Source organism: Babylonia areolata, chromosome 7, assembly GCF_041734735.1.
Source record: "Babylonia areolata isolate BAREFJ2019XMU chromosome 7, ASM4173473v1, whole genome shotgun sequence".
Lineage (NCBI taxonomy): Eukaryota > Metazoa > Mollusca > Gastropoda > Neogastropoda > Buccinidae > Babylonia > Babylonia areolata.
This window is the reverse complement of record NC_134882.1, coordinates 21290036-21307936: the sequence shown is the minus strand read 5'-3', so window position 1 is coordinate 21307936 and position 17901 is coordinate 21290036. Positions and strand designations below refer to the sequence as shown.

Here is a 17901-nt window from a genome sequence, read left to right as displayed (position 1 = left end):
CAAGTGTTTCCAGGAAGAACTTTAACTGAAATCTGTAGTTTAACATGACTGACAAAATTTCAAGTGCTTCATTGTAGCTTTGGTGAGGTTTTATGGTGTATTTTGTGTGTTGACTCAGAAAGCATAGACATGGTTTGTGTGTGTGTTAATAGATGTAACTAAATCAGTGGTTCACCATGCTCTCTATATACATATTTTTAAGAAGCAGTTTTATACCTAAGCTTCAGGGGGTTGCACCATGACCTCCATCAGTCTTACCCTGGATCCTACTGTGCCAGCTTCCAGACTCCCACAGTTTTACCACTTTAATTCCCCCCATTCAGTTTTTATCATATCTAAATCTCATGCCTGAATGTCAGATGCTCAGTTTTGATCATATTCATTATCAGCTGTAGGTGTTTGCAGTTTTTGCTGTTTATTTTTTAATCTTTTAGAAAGAAATTGATGGGATGGTCACTACTTTGAATGGGCTGAGTATTAACTGATTGCTTACTGGCAGATGACCTTTGAAATTCTCAACATAAACTATCAGAACATTTAAGTTTTTAACCTGTAGGCTGCCTATATGATGAGGTAACTCATCAGCACAACTTTGCTGCCAAAATGACAGGATAACTCGTCGGCGAAATATTCTAACTTTTCTCTGGTTTGTATTGAGTTCATTGACAAAAGCTTTGGGAATCTTTCTAAATTCTGTTGATAGCCAGAAACCCCATCTACGTCATGAGGCAGTCATTTATTTGAATAATTTGGTTTGGTTACTGCCGCAGTGTTGTGCTTGGTTCCTCGCTGGCTCAGAAAAATGTCGGATACCGTGATCAAGTTACGCGATCATGGTACACTAAAACTACCAAAATTGCTTTCTTTAGCTGATGCTCAGATAGAATTAAGCGTCAACTCAAAGATGAAGACGATTCGATAGAAAATAAAGGAAACAATGAAGAGACTTGCCAAGATATGACAAACAGTGAGTGACTCGGGCTGTACAGAGAGTAGATGATAGAAACGCGAATGAATCATTAGTAGTTCACAGTGTGAGCGATTTTCTTGGCACTGGGCCAAAGAGGGCTGAGCAGAACTGGACAAAGTGTTGGGTTACAGGGGTGGAAGAGAAAGGGGGCGGAGGCCGAGGGGGGTGTGGCCTCACATCCATTTTACCACATAGAGTAGTCACAGTATATTGTGTATGTGTCTCTTTTCTTTTCATTGTGGTTGTTCTAGTATAATTTGTGCATACAGGCATACATTTGTCCAGAAAATATATCACTCTGCAAATTACCTGACTGATGTTTGTAATGAACAGGTTGAAAATGTGACAAAAAACAAAACACAGATTTCAAAACAACTTCATATCATGTGTTTTATATTCTGTATTCATTTACCTTTCAGAAGATAATACGTTTATGGGCCTCTCTAGATTTCACTTAAATCTTATTTCCCTGGCAGTGAAAGGGTTAATTAAGGACCACCCATTATGGCTTTATTCATTAGTTGATGGTCCAACAATATCCCTGTAGCACACTGCAACATTTATCAGCCAGTACCCTGTGAATCCAGTTACAACAGTTATGTATTGTAACATGTAATTGAGTGTGATTTAGTGTGTATGGTTTAAGTGATGAGCATATCTTCCAGGGTGATCAGGACTTGAATGGAACGACGGAGGGAGACATTAAAACCAGTATGGAATCTGGCGTGGACAACAGTGTGCACCTGTCTACTTTACTGGCCTCTGACAGTGATGGTCCTAAGGGAGGCTCGAACTCCATCCAGCCCTCATTGTTACAGGCCATCAATGCCACTTCCAGCACTGCCACCACCACCCCAGTGACACCTGTCACCCCGACGTCTACTGCTGTGAAAATGGAGGTGGATTCTTCAGCTGTCAAAGAGGAGATCAAGACAGAGATCAAAGAGGAGCCTGGTGAGGAGGACACGTTCCCCTCGACATCTTCACAGTTCAAGGAGGAACCAGCAGCAGCTTCTGAAGGGACTTGTAGTCCCAAGACTGAATCTGCCGGGGAAAACTCCCAGAACATGGACATGAAAACACCATCAGTGGATACCGGAGCTGCTGCTCAGCCTAGTAAACCATGCAATAAAAAGGGTAGGCATTGTCTTTTAAAGTTATCTTTGAGGTTTTGGAAAAAAAGAAAAAGGAAAAAAAAGGTTTAGTAGATCATTGTAGTATGTTGTTTTGTGGGTAGGGAAAAAAAAAGTAAATGGATTATCACTGGATTTTTTTTTTTCCTTTCCTTTTTTGCTCATGTGTATAGTAAATCATCAAACCTGAACATCGTTATGGCTGTTTAAACATTCGTTATTAATTCAGAGTAACATTTAGGTTAAAATGGGTCAGGTGGTCGACCTTCATGTGCAAAGTTTTTTTTTCGTTTTGCAATTAATCGATGGCCTCAGGGTGGTTCTGTAACCTTAATCTGGAGGCAGAGTCTGGAGCAGTGGGGGAACTGGAGTCAGTCATCACTGCCAGTAGAGATAAGTTTTTGATGTCATGTGTTTTCTGTAATAATTGGTCTGCAAATCAGGTATGCCATGAACATACATGCTAAAACAAGTGATATTTCAGTACTGTCAAATGAAAATTTTGATTTTAAGTACTGCTATTCAAGAGAATGACATTGAACAACACGAAGGCAGCCTGGAAACTGTACATGGAAAATGTGGTTTGCTTTGCAAGTGAGCATTTTGCTACACTGGGATACCTTTTGCTTCCATTAACCAAAATGGTATTGACAAAAGCAAGACATCTATTGGGCAGGATTATGCTTTGGGTTCCATTTCTAGTCTGGAATGTGAAACTGTTGGTCCCTTTCTTAAGTGAGGGTGGAAACCCTGTTTACATAATTGGTTCTTTATATATGAATTTTTGTGTGTGTGCGGGCAGAGTTCAAACCGGATGAACTGCGTCAGGCATTGATGCCAACACTGGAACAGCTGTTTCGCCAGGAACCAGAATCCTTGCCTTTCCGTGAACCTGTTGACCCAGTTGTGCTGTCAATTCCTGTGAGCATTTTGTTCCCCCCTCCCTTTTTTTGTTTTTGGATAAATCAGGAAGACCTGACTTGATAAATGACATACCATTGCAGTTTCTTGCTGGCAGTAATTTCTTCTTTGTTCATGGACTGCAACTCCCTCGTTCACTCGTATGTACACGAGTGGGCTTTTACGTGTATGACCGTTTTTTTACTTTGCATTGTAGGCAGCCATACTCCATTTTCTGGGGTGTGCATGCTAGGTATTTTCTTGCTTCCATAATCCTCCAAATGCTGACATGGATTACAGGATCTTTAATGTGTGTATTTGATCTCCTGCTAGGGTATACATGTGAAGGGGGTTCAGGCACAAGCAGGTCTGCACATATATTGACCTTGGAGATTGGAAATATCTCCACCCTTTACCCACCAGGTACTGTTACCAGTATTCGAACCTGAGACCCTTGGATGGAAAGTCCAACGCTTTAACCACTCGGCTATTGTGCCTATCGCTGGCAGTGATAGAATATGGATGTTTAATGGAATTTTTGGTATACTATAAGGTTAAGAGATTATTTACTAAAATAACAAAATATTACAGCAACGACAATGTTACACGAGGGTCATGATGAAATGATTTGGTAAGATGAAAGTTTCACAGGTAGTTAACTGCAGTCTTGGGAATATTTTTTAAGTAGATTGGTGTAGGGATGTAAAGTGCTTGTTGGAAAAATGACAGGAAAGAATAGTTTAAAAAAAAAAAAAAAAATCAGATGTAAAGCAGGGAGTATTATATAAATGTAATTGCAGTTCACATTATTTTTATTCATTCTGTAAATTTTGTTAGTGCAACTAAGTCATCTAACACCATCAGAACAAATTAAAACGGGCAGCAGAAATGCCAGTTTTTATGTTTGATGTCTGTGACCTCAAACTCAGCATTTCACTGCAAGCTTGGTGTCCATTCATTTGAGCCAGCCAGGCATTCCGGTGTCAAATGCAAGCATTCTGTTTCTTTTTATTGTTATTATTGGATTGTTAGTGGAATTTATTGGAGTGATTGTAGTATTTCTGCTGCACTGTTGTATTTATGAATAAACTTTGATCACAGGTTTTTTAGCATAATGAACGTCAGAATAGATCAGATCATAAAAAAAATTACAGGTGTTCTGGCACTTCCCCAAGAAGACAATTCTGGTTGTCTCTAAACTGTGTATTCTTTCCTTTTAATTTGGTTTGCATTGGTTGTGCTGTCATGACCCATCACTCATCCCCTCATTGCTTTCAAAATATACAGACTTCAGTACTGTAAATGGAAGATGGGAAGGCAATTGGATGGCTCATTTTCCTATAGGTTGTCTAATTGAACTGCTGACTATTTGGTTACATATATCTCTTATCTTTTGCATGTTCTGTATGTGTCCTTTGCTGAATTGATTTTTTCCAAGTCCACAGTCAGTTCTTTTTTCTTTAAAGCGTAATGTTTTTATTTGTTCAAGAAATGTTTTAGTTAGTGGTCAGGATTCTGAAAAGTGTCTCTGAAAAGAAAATAGAACAGATAGCATGTTATTACTGAATGTGACACCTCAGTGCCACACGGGACATTTTCAGGACTACTATGACATCATCAAGAAGCCAATGGATCTCGGCACAATCAAACGAAAACTGGACACGGGGCAGTACAGCAATCCATGGGAGTATGTGAATGATGTGTGGCTGATGTTTGACAACGCCTGGTTGTACAACAAGAAGACCTCAAGAGTCTACAAATACTGTACAAAGGTATGAATTTGATTATTGGCTAAAACCGTCTGTTTTTTGTTGTTGTTTTTTTTGGGGGGGGGGGGGGGGGGGGGGGGTTAAGTTTGGCTTGTATGTCTCTTTGAGACATGAATTAAAAAAAATAATAATAATAATTGCTGTTAAGTAGTCAAATGCTTGTTAAAAAAAAAAAAAAAGAAAAAAAACACCTAAACATCTGAACTAATTTGAATTCATTTCTTAGATAAATCATTTTAAAATATGTATTGGCACCAAGTGTATGGGGTGATGGTGATTGACTACATATGTGAACGCAATGGATTTCATTGAAAAAAGACAGATGCCAGTCAATTTTTGTGTTGCTTTATATAAACCAATGTTTGTGGTGTTTGACATGAACCTTATAACTTTGTGTTTTTTAACCCACATCAGTCATAGTGTTTTACTTATCAATGGTTATGTTTCAGTTGTCAGAAGTGTTTGAAGCGGAGATAGATTCTGTGATGCAGTCCTTGGGGTACTGTTGTGGACGGAAGTATGTCTTCAATTTTCAAGTGTTGTGCTGCTATGGGAAACAGCTCTGTACCATTGCTCGAGATGCCGTGTACTACAGCTTCCAGAGCAGGTTTGTTCATGATTAATATGATAATTCTGAATTTCTTTTACTTTTTTTTTATTTTTTATTTTTTTTATTACAGACAGATTACTTCCCTTACTTCCCCCAGAAACTGGCTGATTGTATAGGTTTTTAAATTGAAAATGAAAAAAAGAATAAAAATTTGCAAACTTATGAAATTTTCCAGTTATATAAGTAATTGCTGAAGCAAAAGCAATAAAATAAATCATTTTCCTAATTTTTTGTTGGTGCACTATATTCTGCAGGTCATGTGAAAACATGGTGTGGTACAGATATACCATGGCAAGAAAATTTTCACACCAGATAATTTTGTGGATTGATATCATCTCTGTATATCATAATTTAATAACAGATGTGAAAATAGTCATTGTTGTACCGCAACTGCAATTTATTTCACCAAGGGCACCCAGCCCACCATGGGTGTCCACATTGCCCACACACACAGCAGATGGAGCTGGCAGGCTGATGTGGAAGCAGGCCATCTGCTCACAAGCTGATATGGATACAGTATGTTAGCGATTAGCTAGAATGCAGTTGAATAAAATGGTTTCTTAGATGTGGTTCTCTCCTTTTGAGGAGGAAAAAAAAAGACAAAAAAGAATCAGTCTGCATATGCGGTCCATAGTAAACAAGTGTTGTGAAAGATAGGACTGGATGTGGAATATTAACAGATTTAGTGGAATTGTGTCTTCTTGGGTAACACTCTGCTGCTTCAGCAATAATCGTTGCCCATCATTCTCAAGTCGGTTCGAATTCAGTGGGTGCCCACGTGCAGATGCTACAAAAAGTTGGCTCGGGAGTGCTCTGTTGGCACTCAAAAATTGATAGAGGCGTAAGAAAATAAATTAATAAAAAGCACATCAAGAAAGCAAGCTCGAACATGGTTGATCGAAATGCTAAGTGTCCCCTGCTGCAGCTCACTTCGCAGAGCAGTATCTTTGCGTGTACGTGATCAGATGTTGACGTTCATGGTGCATTAGCGACGAACAACGTTTCCCATCTTCAGTGTTACAGGAAAGGCTCCCGAAACAGAGAAAAATGCAGGATGACAAGAATAAATAGCAGGAGTACGAATCAAAGCACCACTATGTGTAGAATGAAGCCTGGCAGAAAGACTTTCCTTAACACACCATTGAAACGGAGGAAGATTTTATTTCATTTTATTATGCTGGCACCCAAAACCACAATTGGGCACTCAAATGTTTTGTCCAGAGTGCCCAACTGGCACTTAAAAAATAAAGTTCAGTTCGAACCCTGCAAGTTATTTCTGTTGTTGGGTTGTTGTTTTTTATTACAGTTGATGAAAGAAAAATTCTAACATACATCTTTTAAAAATTGTAAGTCAGAGGAAGGTGAAGTGGGAGTGGTGTGTAATATTTCTTTAGATTCCTGTACGTTATCCGTGCCACATGTATTGTTAAACACACTTAGAACTGCTGGATTGTTTGTTTGTTTTTTTTGGGGGGGGGGGGGGGGGGGTTGTTTTTTTTTGTTTGTTTTTTGTCTGTGTGAAATTCGGGCTGCTCTCCCCAGGGAGAGCGCATCGTTACACTGAGAACGCCACCCATTTTTTTGTATTTTTTCATGCCTGCTGTTTTGTATTTGTTTTACCTATCGAAAGTGGATTTTTCTACAGGAATTATGCCAAGGACAACCCTTTTGTTGTCGTGGGTTCTTTTACGTGTGCTAAGTGCATGCTGCACATGGGACCTTCGTTTATCGTCTCATCCGAATGACTAGTGTCCAGACCACTACTCAAGGTCTTGAGGAGGAGGAGAAAATACTGGCGACTGTGCCATGATTTGAACCAGTGCGCTCAGAATTTCTCACTTCCTAGGTGGATGGTGTTACCTCTAGGCCATGACTCCACATTAATACTTTATAAATGCTTATTTTTTTAAAATTTCCTTTGTCCAACTGTCCATTCTCAGAAATGTTTTAAGGCTGAATGATGATTATGACCCCACTGAAATACTTTTGAATTCCAGTGGAGAATTAGAGTAAAGATTTTTTAATTGAGAAGAAAAGTTTGGAAAAAATACAACAGGCTTGTATGCTGCTTGCATGTTCTTTAATTTAACTTGTATGCCTATCTCATACATGTTCCTTATTTTTCTAGAGTTTTCAGTTGTACAGTGCTTGATTTTATTATAAAGAAAAAGTTTGAAACAGTAACACTTTCAGCAACTCGGAAAAAACAAAACAATCGTGACCAAAGAAATGAAACAAAAATGACACTTGTCAGCTTCTTTTTCTTTTTCTTTTTTTTTTTTTTTTTTTTTTTTTAAGTAAATTTAAATAGCAATATAAAAATGGTGTTGGCAGCAGTTTCTTTGATTTACTGAGTAGATAACAGCAGCCTGTGTTACACATAGATATATGTACATGTAGGAAACATTATCAACTTATTTTACATATGGCTTGGCATATATTTGTGTATGCGCGTGTGTGTATAATCTCTGTCATCCTTCTCTAACTTATATACCCTGTGCCTCTGAAGTTGGATGGATCAGATGCATAATTAAGGAATTACAGCTGTCAGAAATTTGGAAGTGGCATTTGTTAATAGGTTCTTGAATTAAACCTGATATACAAGCTTATGGCAGGGTTTTTGGGGTTTGTTTTTTTTTTGTTTTGGGGTTGTTGTTTTTGTGAGTGAGAATGCATTTTTGTTGTTTTTGAATCAATATGGGCTTGCATAAGGGTAATTTTTGGACTGCTTTGTTTAAGTTTTGGATTAGAATAATTGCTCATATCTAAAGCACCACCAGAAGTACCAGCCATATTGCTAGCTTGCCTTGTGTCAACAGCTCTTGGGGAAGGCATGGAGGTGATCAGATGTTTCCTTCTTGAATTAAATGTTCTAATATTCCCAGACAGTTTTTGTTATGCTGATTTCTGTTGCTCGTACTTACAGCTGCCTTTATTCCAGTTACATAAGGAGCAAACACTGCCTCGACTTAAGATTACAGTAGGAAATTTATCATTGATATTGCAAAGTGCATATGATTAGTCCAGTATTGCCTTACAAGCCTAAAGCTGTGGAGATTGCTAGTTCAGACCTAGGTGCAATTTTGTTGTCAGTTCTAGAGTTGAAGAAATGCCCTCTTGATCTTGTCTCAGCAGACATACTTGGGCTCCTATCCACACTTCCATCCCCGGCTGATCATTGAACATTAGCACCTTTGTTTTTCATTTTTGCGCCTATGGGTTTTTGTTTTGTTTTATATTTATTTATATATATATATAATATATAACCTTTCAGTTACATCAACAGGTGAAGCACATGTTGCATAGCCAAACAAAGAGCAAAAAAATAAAAGTAAAAAATACTGCTGTCTTGGCATTTGGATACTGCTTCTGCTTTCACAGCCTATCATTAATCAGTGGATTGTGTGTGCATTTTTTTAAGTTTTGGATTTGGACTGTTTTATAGATGATTGCTTGGTTTATTGATAAATAGGTGAACAAAGTATAGAATTTAAAGCAATGCCTGATCCTGAGGGGAAAAAATGGCATCCCTTTTGTTCAGACAGCATGATTTTAGCTATACTGAAATGAGTTTGCATTTTGAAATGATTTTGTTGCTGTGTGGCTTTAACCTAACTTACTTTCTTCTTCCCCACCCCTATGTTGTTGCTGTGGCGGTCATTTGTGACTGCATGTGAACTGGGCTTCCTGGCATGGCTTCTTCCCTCCTGGCGCTGTGGATTATGTAACCCTGATGCTGGATACATCAGTTCAAGACAACTGGGTGTTCTCTCTGACAGATACACTTATTGTGAGAAGTGCTTCAATGAGATTGATGGTGATGAAGTGGAACTGTCCGATGACCCAACTCAGCCTGGCACGTGAGTACTGTTTGTCATGAATGAGAAGTAGAAACTTTTAGGTTACTGAATGTTCAAGAATTCTTAGAATTTGAGAAGTCTCAGTTTTGAACTTGATAAGAGTTTTTGGATTGTTAGGATCAGGTAAAAATATACGGTATTTTCCTTTTTCTTTTGTTCTGGTCCCCCCCCCCCCCCCCCCACCCCATCCCACACACCTCCCCCCTCTCTCTCTCTCTCTCTCTCTCTCTCTCTCTCTCTCTCTCTCACATGCGCACATTCCTTCCTTCCCGTCTCCCTCTCTCTTCAATTTCCTCTCTCTCCTCTGCCTAATATCTGCTAATCATAATTGTTAAAGCTTAAAGCTTTAGACTAGTTGGAACCCAGACACAGGAAGATTTTCTTGTTTTGACTGTGTGTGTGTGAATTTGGATAGGGCCAACATTTCTCAAAAGAAATCTGTCATCACTACATGACAGAGAATTTGAAAACTTGAAGGACGTTGTCAGTTTACATGTTGTGTAGTACTATGAAAAGGGTTAAGAAAAATGAATGTATTAAGATACGGCAACAGAAGAGTAGCTGAAGAAGACTTTCATCAATAATTGCTATTAGAATAATGTAAAAGTGAAGGAACTCAAGCAGACTATCACAGCCACAATATGTTATTAGGCATTTTCCAGCATGTATCTGGTGTGCCATGTTCTGTTGAAAAGGAACCATGAAAGAAGATTGCATTTGTTGCATCAAATGAGTTCTCCTTATTGGTGGAAAGTGGTAGCAGTATATGGTAATTTTTTTACACTAATTTGCATCTTCATGTTTTGTCGTTTCTTGCAGAAAAATCAAGAAAGATCAATTTGAGAAGTTGAAGAATGACCAGCTAGACCATGAGCCCTTCATTGACTGCCAGGAATGTGGAAGGTCATGGCATCAGATTTGTGCTCTGTACCTGGAACAGCTCAGTCAGCCGTAAGTTATATAGCTACTGCTTTTCTTCTACTGCTTAGCATTGTCATTTGAAGTTATCAAATTAGTAGTCATATAAGCCTTTCTGCTTATGTTCAGTGTTGACGCTTTTATCAGTAATTGATTGAAAGGGTGTGAACAGTGTGTGTCAGCACAGGTGCACACCACTCGCATACACCATCTGTTTGTTTCTTCAGCTTGATGCTTCATGAATGAATCTGATGTTGTGATTTGAGTTAAAGCATATGTTAGAGATGCCTACAATTTAACAATATATAACCCATAGGCGCCTCATGTGTGACAATAATGCAGCAGCACAGCCATAAATGCTGATCTACCACAGTGACGAGATAACTTGTCACTGAAATTTTCCGACTTTTCCCTGGTTTGTATTGAGTTTGTTGACAAAAACTGGACAAAGTGCACTTGGGAAGAGGAGGTGGGTTGAGGCTGAGGGGACATGGCCTTACTCAGTTTGAGGGGGCCAATGTAGGGTCAATAGATAACATTCAGCCTGTTATTGCTGACTTAACTGGTGACAGTAAACTGAAAAAAGACCCATACAACACAGACTGCATTGACTATTTCTATCTTGTAGATGATAATCTAAATCAGAACTTGAGAAATCAATATGTATGCAGAGCAGACACTCCATAAGATAAGGCAAATCCAGGCAGGCAGAAAAAAATTACGATAGACTGTCAGCATGGACAGATACAAATGTATTTGAAATGAAACATTTCTTGGGTCTGACTTGACTGATTGGCATGATGATTTTTTCAAGAAATCTTATTTGACTGAAAGGACAGTGACATCTATGTTATCAGTTAGTGTAGTCACAATGAATCACATTTATGTCTCTTTTTTTTTTTTTTTTTTTTTTTTTTTTTTTTTTTTTTTATGTGTATATAAATTGTGGTTGTTACAGTCTAATTTGTGTGTACAGTTATTATCCATTTGTCCAGAAAATATATATTGCTGTACAGATGACCAGACTAATATTAGTAATGAAAGGTTCAAAATCTGACAACTAAACACTGATTTGAAAACAATTGCATGTCTTTGGAAAATAAAAAATTGGAAAACATCATGTACTTTGTATTCTTTATTCATTTACCTTTCAGAAAAAAATAAAATTTATTAGTCTGTCTCCAATAACAAAGTGCACAGAATTTTTTAAGAATATATGCCTGTTTTGTTTTTTGTTGCAAAAAAACACTGGCATATAGATCTTATTTCCCAGGCAGTGAAAGGCTGGAAGTTATTTTCTTGACAGGCTATAGTTTTTTAGTCAGATGTTTGTACTTACTTTGTCATGTTGTTTGTTGCAGGTTTATCTGCGACAATTGTATGAAGGCTACAGGCAAAAAGAAGAAAGAAAACAAATTCTCTGCAAAAAGTAAGTAGTCCTCCTTCATGTGTTCAGCAGTTTACATATTGTGCAGACCAGCACAGGACAGGATTCAAACTGGTAATCAGGGTAGATTCCCAGATCTGTCAATCCTTCGATTTTAGAAAGCATTTATTCTGCTTGGTTGCACTTGATTCTGCCCTCTGCATGCTTAAAAAAAAAGCTCACAAAAAGAGGGGAGTGGGGTGGCATTTCACGTTAAAATGTTCAGAGCTGTATAACTGCCATATGTATTGCCAGTGGAGACTAAAAACAGAAGTTCCTGTTGGCATTTTACTTCACATTCTTTGCCATAATGTTGTAGGTTTATGTACTTAATGCCTTTTTTCTTTTCTTTTTTAAATGGGACTGCTTTTTTTCTCTTTATTTTTCTTTAATGGGACTGATACAGTTTTTCAGCCCTGATATGGTCATGTATGGTCTGCTGGTTAAAAAGCAACAAAAGATAAAAGATGTCCTGAGTGTGATACTGTGAGATGCCTCTCGACTTCCAGATATTCCTCTTTTGCTAAAACTAGTCCACACAAGTCTGTTCAGTCCATGGAATGCAGGGGGTATTCCTTATAAATAATATTCCCACCTTCTGGAAATTCTGTGTTGGTTTAAACAGTATTTTATTTGGAACATGTCACAATACAACACAGGTATCGATGAACAGGACAACAAGAAAATCTTATATAAAGTCCTGTCCTATCACATGTACATACTGAATATGTGACGGATGTCATCATAACTAGAAGACATGAACATACATGAGTTTTGAACAAAATTAAGCTGAGATATAAATAAAGTGAAGAAAATTCTGTGTTGGGAATTTTCTATCACTTTTTTTTTTTTTTTTTTTTTTTAGCCATTTTATTGAACAATGGCGGGAAAAACAACACATACATACATGGCCAGTCTGGATGTGTGTATGGTCGTGATGATTGTGAAGAGGGACAGGGGGAATGAGTGCACTTCCTTTTGAAGTGGGGTATTTCTTCCCCTGCTGCTCTCTCACAGCCCTTTCACACTTCTGTATGTCTGTGTTTTCTATAGATGGACACTTTTTTGCCATTTTAGTATTTCAAATTGTGTGTGCGTATGTCTGGGTTTGTTAATGTTCTGGTGTGAGTTGAGTAATTTGTGTGCATCTCTCATTTACTCATTCTGCCTCTATACTCCACTTTTCCCCCACGGAAAACAGCTTTCAAACAGTAACATCACATCAAACATTCCTTAAATCCCTTAAATTAAATTTTCTATCACTCTCTTTGTTTATGCCATTTTTCTTCCTTCACAGCTGTCTGCTTTTCTGTCCTCCCAGTCAGTCCCCTTTTTACCAGCAAGCCTTGACACTTTTTTCTCTTTTCCAAGGACTTTGAAGTATTACCTGTGCTGTCTTGCCCTGGAGATTATGTAGTGGTATTGTAAACACCTGCTGTCCATTCTGCCATGTTATGAGCCTGTGTGGTCCTTTTCTGTGTTTTTTTGAGTGGCTTTGAGGTGATTTTTTTAAAACAATATTCTGTCACCTGGGCATGATCAAGTGGATGGGTTGACATTCTCAGTACACCCTACTCTAATTTGCCTCAAGGAACTGGTTGGTTAAGATAATTTATTATAAACTGTTGGGTTTGTGTTTGTGTAGGGGTTTTTTGTTGTTGTTTTTTGTATGTGTGTGTTTTTTTGTTCTGTTTTTTTCCAGCTATGAGTTTGGTGTCTAAATGTGGTTGAATTTTTATTTGGTTGGGCAGTCCTGATGTGGGCCTGTGTTGTTGGCTGGACTGTAGATAATGTCAAGTGTGTTAGAGGTTGTCAGGTGTGGAATCAAGTGATGTTACACTGATACTCTGGAAGCAGGTGTCAAGAATGGCTGGAGTCATCTGTGCGTGAACTCAGTGCTGAGTAGGAGTTGGAAGATGAAGCAGGACAGTGCATTAAACCAATTGCTACAGTGAGGCATGTCTCAGTACTGAGTAGGAGTTGGAAGATAAAGCAGGACAGTTTGCATTAAACCAGTTGCTACAGTGAGGCATGTCTCAGTACTGAGTTGGAGTTGGAAGATGAAGCAGGACAGTTTGCATTAAACCAGTTGCTGTGTTAACAGTGAGGCATGTCTCAGTAGCTGAGTAGGAGTTGGAAGATGAAGCAGGACAGTGTGCATTAAACCAGTTGCTATGTCAACAGTGAGGCATGTCTTGGAATGAATGGGATGATGGTCAGGACATGATGTTGATATAGATATATTGTTTACTTTTTCCTGTACATTGGTCATGATAAGGAAATGTACTGTCACAGGACTGCCAACAACGAAGTTAGGATTGTACCTTGAGAACCGTGTCAACAACTTCTTGAAAAAGAAAGACATGGGATCTGGAGAAGTCACGATACGAGTCCTGTCCAGCTATGACAAAGTGACAGAAGTCAAGCCTCTGATGCTGCAGAAGTAAGTGTTTACTTTTTAATGAACCAAAAATGACCTCTGTAAAATAATGACAATTGACACAAAAGAGTGTGTGCATGAATTGTGGTGATCAGTACACCATTAGTTTGTGAAGTTATTTGTTTGCATGATTTGTCACAACAGTGGACAGTGTGAAGCACTCTGGTGAAAATTAAATGCACATTAGGAAGTTCAGCATCATTCCTGAATAATGTTACCAGATGCAAAATATTGCCCTTTTGTTACCTCCACACTATCTAAGAACTGAAATACAAAGAATTTTCAAAATACAGAAAATAGGAAAGGTAGCAGTTTGAAAATTGTCAGTTTTACCATAAAATACAGTAAATAAGAAAGGTAATGGGGTTTGAAAAATGTCAATTTGACAGTAAAATACAGTAAATAAGAAAGGTAACAGTTTGAAAATTGTCAGTTTTACCATAAAATACAGTAAATAAGAAAGGTAACAGGGTTTGAAAATTGTCAATTTGACAGTAAAATACAGTAAATAAGAAAGGTAACAGTTTGAAAATTGTCAGTTTTACAGTAAAATACACTAAATAAGAAAAGGCAACAGTTTGAACATTGTCAGTTTTACAGTAAAATACAGTAATTAAGAAAGGCAACAGTTTGAACATTGTCAGTTTTACAGTAAAATACAGTAAATAAGAAAGGTAACGGTTTGAAAATTGTCAGTTTTACAGTAAAATACAGTCAATAAGAAAGGTAACAGTTTGAGCATTGTCGGTTTTACAGTAAAATACAGTAAATAAGAAACATAACAGTTTGAAAAGTGTCCGTTTTACAGTAAAATACAGTAAATAAGGAAGGTAACAGTTTGAACATTGTCGGTTTTACAGTAAAATACAGTAAATAAGTAAGGTAACAGTTTGAACATTGTCAGTTTTACAGTAAAATACAGTAAATAAGAAAGGTAATGGGGTTTGAAAAGTGTCAATTTTACAGTAAAATACAGAAAAAAAGGTAACAGTTTGAAAATTGTTTTACTGTAAAATACAGTAAATAAGAAAGGTAACAGTTTGAAAATTGTCAGTTTTACCGTAAAATACAGTAAATGAGAAAGGTAACAGGGTTTGAAAATTGCCAATTTGACAGTAAAATACAGTAAATAAGAAAGGTAACAGTTTGAAAATTGTCAGTTTTACAGTAAAATACACTAGATAAGAAAAGGCAACAGTTTGAAAATTGTCAGTTTTACAGTAAAATACAGTAAATAAGAAAGGTAACGGTTTGAAAATTGTCAGTTTTACAGTAAAATAAAGTAAATAAGAAAGGTAACAGGTTGAGCATTGTCGGTTTTACAGTAAAATACAGTAAATAAGAAAGGTAACGGTTTGAAAATTGTCAGTTTTACAGTAGAATACAGTAAATAAGAAAGGTAACAGTTTGAACATTGTCGGGGGGGGGGGTTTTCACATAAAATACAGTAAATAAGTAAGGTAACAGTTTGAACATTGTCAGTTTTACAGTAATATACAGTAAATAAGAAAGGTAACAGTTTGAACATTGTCAGTTTTACAGTAAAATACAGTAAATAAGAAAGGTAACAGTTTGAAAATTGTCCGTTTTACAGTAAAATACAGTAAATAAGAAAGGTAACGGTTTGAAAATTGTCAGTTTTACAGTAAAATGCAGTAAATGAGAAAGGTAACGGTTTGAAAATTGTCAGTTTTACAGTAAAATACAATAAATAAGAAAGGTAACAGTTTGAACATTGTCAGTTTTACAATAAATTACAGATAATAGGAAAGATAGTTTGAAAATTGTCGTTTGTACAGTTGTCACTATACACACTGTTACTGACTTACTGATAGATATAATAAAGATAGAGATTTAGGTTTCACTGATAATGCTTAGAAAATGCTTTTTACTTGAGGTAGTCAGTTGTATCAGATTGTGTAGAATTTATGCTAATTGTAAGACTGATTTATTCATTGGTGTTGTTCTGTTTGCTTTTGTGTTCAGATTTGGCAATGAAATTCCAGAGAGCTTCCCATACCGAGCAAAAGCTATGTTTGCCTTTGAGGAAATTGATGGGACTGACGTGTGCTTCTTTGGGATGCATGTGCAAGAGTATGGGTCGTCCTGTCGGTCTCCAAACACAAGGTATGTTCAATACAGGAACAGTAAGTAATGTTTTTCATAGTGTATGAGATGTATTTTCAGAAAATGTGGATAATGAAAATGACTCGATAGATCTCTGTGAGATATTTTGAAGACAGGAGAAGGTTAGAAATTGATCTGAATAATAGAAACATGAATAGGTTTGGGTTCTGATTTATCACCTTCTCAGGCTTTTGACAGCTTCTTAATTGTCTCTTATGTCATCTTAGGATAGACTGTTACAATATCAGACATCAAATAGAACTATTTATATCATAACGGCCATTGAAGAATTTTTAATGACGATAATTTTATCATAGTGTCTCTTATTTTGGAAATAGCTCTTAGTTTTTCCTTAATGTGGACCACGGCATAGGTTTTTCACCAAAAATCATTAAAAAAAAAAAAACGTGTTTTGGGATTATACTTGTATTTGGTCAAACAATGTCTCTTCTTTGCATTTCTGTCAACCATTTTGCTCAATTTGACCGATTTCATTGCAAATAAAATCATTTTCTGACCTGGGTGTGTGTGAAGTTTGAGCGAATGTGACAAAAAACTCGAAGTTTGCATCAATTTGGACAGCCTGGTGCTCGCGATCTGGTTTGGAAACCCCATCTTGTTTGGTATCAGTGTGAAGGTCATTCACCGGTCTGTCTTCTCATTGCCATTTCCTGTGGAAAATTCCACTCACGGAAACACACGAAGAGCAAATCCGAAGGAACCCGAGAGGCATTTTTTAGGGGTTGTGGCTGAGTCGAGGTTTCTGATTGGCTTGTTGGAGTAAAAAAAAAAATAGCCCATTGGCCCAATCGGTCATGTGACTTTTTCCAAGATGGCGTCTGTTTTCATCACGGTTTCAATCGACACACCAGTTGCCTAAGATTTTGATCGAAATTTTCTACTAAAAGTCACGGACAATGCCAAGACACGCTGGAAAGAAGTTTAGGACTGTCTTTGCATTCGGCAAAAAGAAGAGAAAGCGAAAGATTACAACACAAGCTGAAAAAAAGTCTGCCGAAACAGCGACCGACTTAGCGGTGCCTTCGACATCGACCGGCGTCAGTGAAAGCACGCCGCTTCTCAGTTCGAAGAGAAAATTGGACGTTTTCACCAGAAAACATGTGTGTATGGGTGACAGTGACTCCAGTTCAGACGAAGAACCACCGTCCAAAAAAAGTGCATCAGTTCCCGAAGTACAACTTCGCTCGGGACAGCCACAGTCCTCACAGAACATCATCGTTGATGTGTCAACATTGGACTGCTTGGTGTCGTCAGTTCATTGTGGAAAATGCATATCAAAGGTTTGTGGAAAATAATATAATAGTCTACAGATATATAATATTTAATAAATATAATATAGTATTCTATTTTATTTCAGGAGTTTTTGTTTTGTTTCATAGCAAAAAACAAAAAAAAGAAGAAAAAAAGCCATCTGAATACCTTTCTTCTTTTTTTGTGAGCCCATTGATTTACTTCTTTTTTTTTTCTTCTTTTTTTTCAAGTTCTTTGATTTTTGTTTTCAGAGGCAGTTTTTATTTTTCTCAAGTATTGAAATACTTTTCCAAGTAATATTTCTGTGGATTTTTACTGAGTCTGACATACTGTCAGTGTGTGTGTATGTGTGTGTGTGTAAAAAAAACTGTCAGTCTGAGTCTCTTTATTCTCTCTCTTTCTCTCTCTCTCTCTCATTCTTTCTCTTGTACCTTCAATTCTCACACATTTGATTTTTTTTTCAGGTCTCTGTATTT

The 17901-nt window shown here is 37.2% G+C and overlaps 1 protein-coding gene across 3 annotated transcripts in view; it reads left to right on the top strand.

Moving 5' to 3' along the window:
- The window catches only part of LOC143283898 (histone lysine acetyltransferase CREBBP-like), a 51292-nt gene that overhangs the window by 18751 nt on the left and 14640 nt on the right, over nt 1-17901 (top strand). Inside the window, exons 11-19 of one of the 3 annotated variants that reach the window (XM_076590293.1) lie at nt 1645-2107; nt 2906-3024; nt 4605-4775; nt 5222-5379; nt 9132-9242; nt 10062-10193; nt 11522-11589; nt 13882-14029; nt 16013-16153. In XM_076590293.1, coding sequence (XP_076446408.1) covers nt 1645-2107; nt 2906-3024; nt 4605-4775; nt 5222-5379; nt 9132-9242; nt 10062-10193; nt 11522-11589; nt 13882-14029; nt 16013-16153 — 1511 coding nt within the window. Of the gene's footprint in view, nt 1-1635; nt 2108-2905; nt 3025-4604; nt 4776-5221; nt 5380-9131; nt 9243-10061; nt 10194-11521; nt 11590-13881; nt 14030-16012; nt 16154-17901 lie in introns of all 3 variants that reach the window. The other 2 variants (XM_076590294.1, XM_076590292.1) reach the window with 2 other exon arrangements.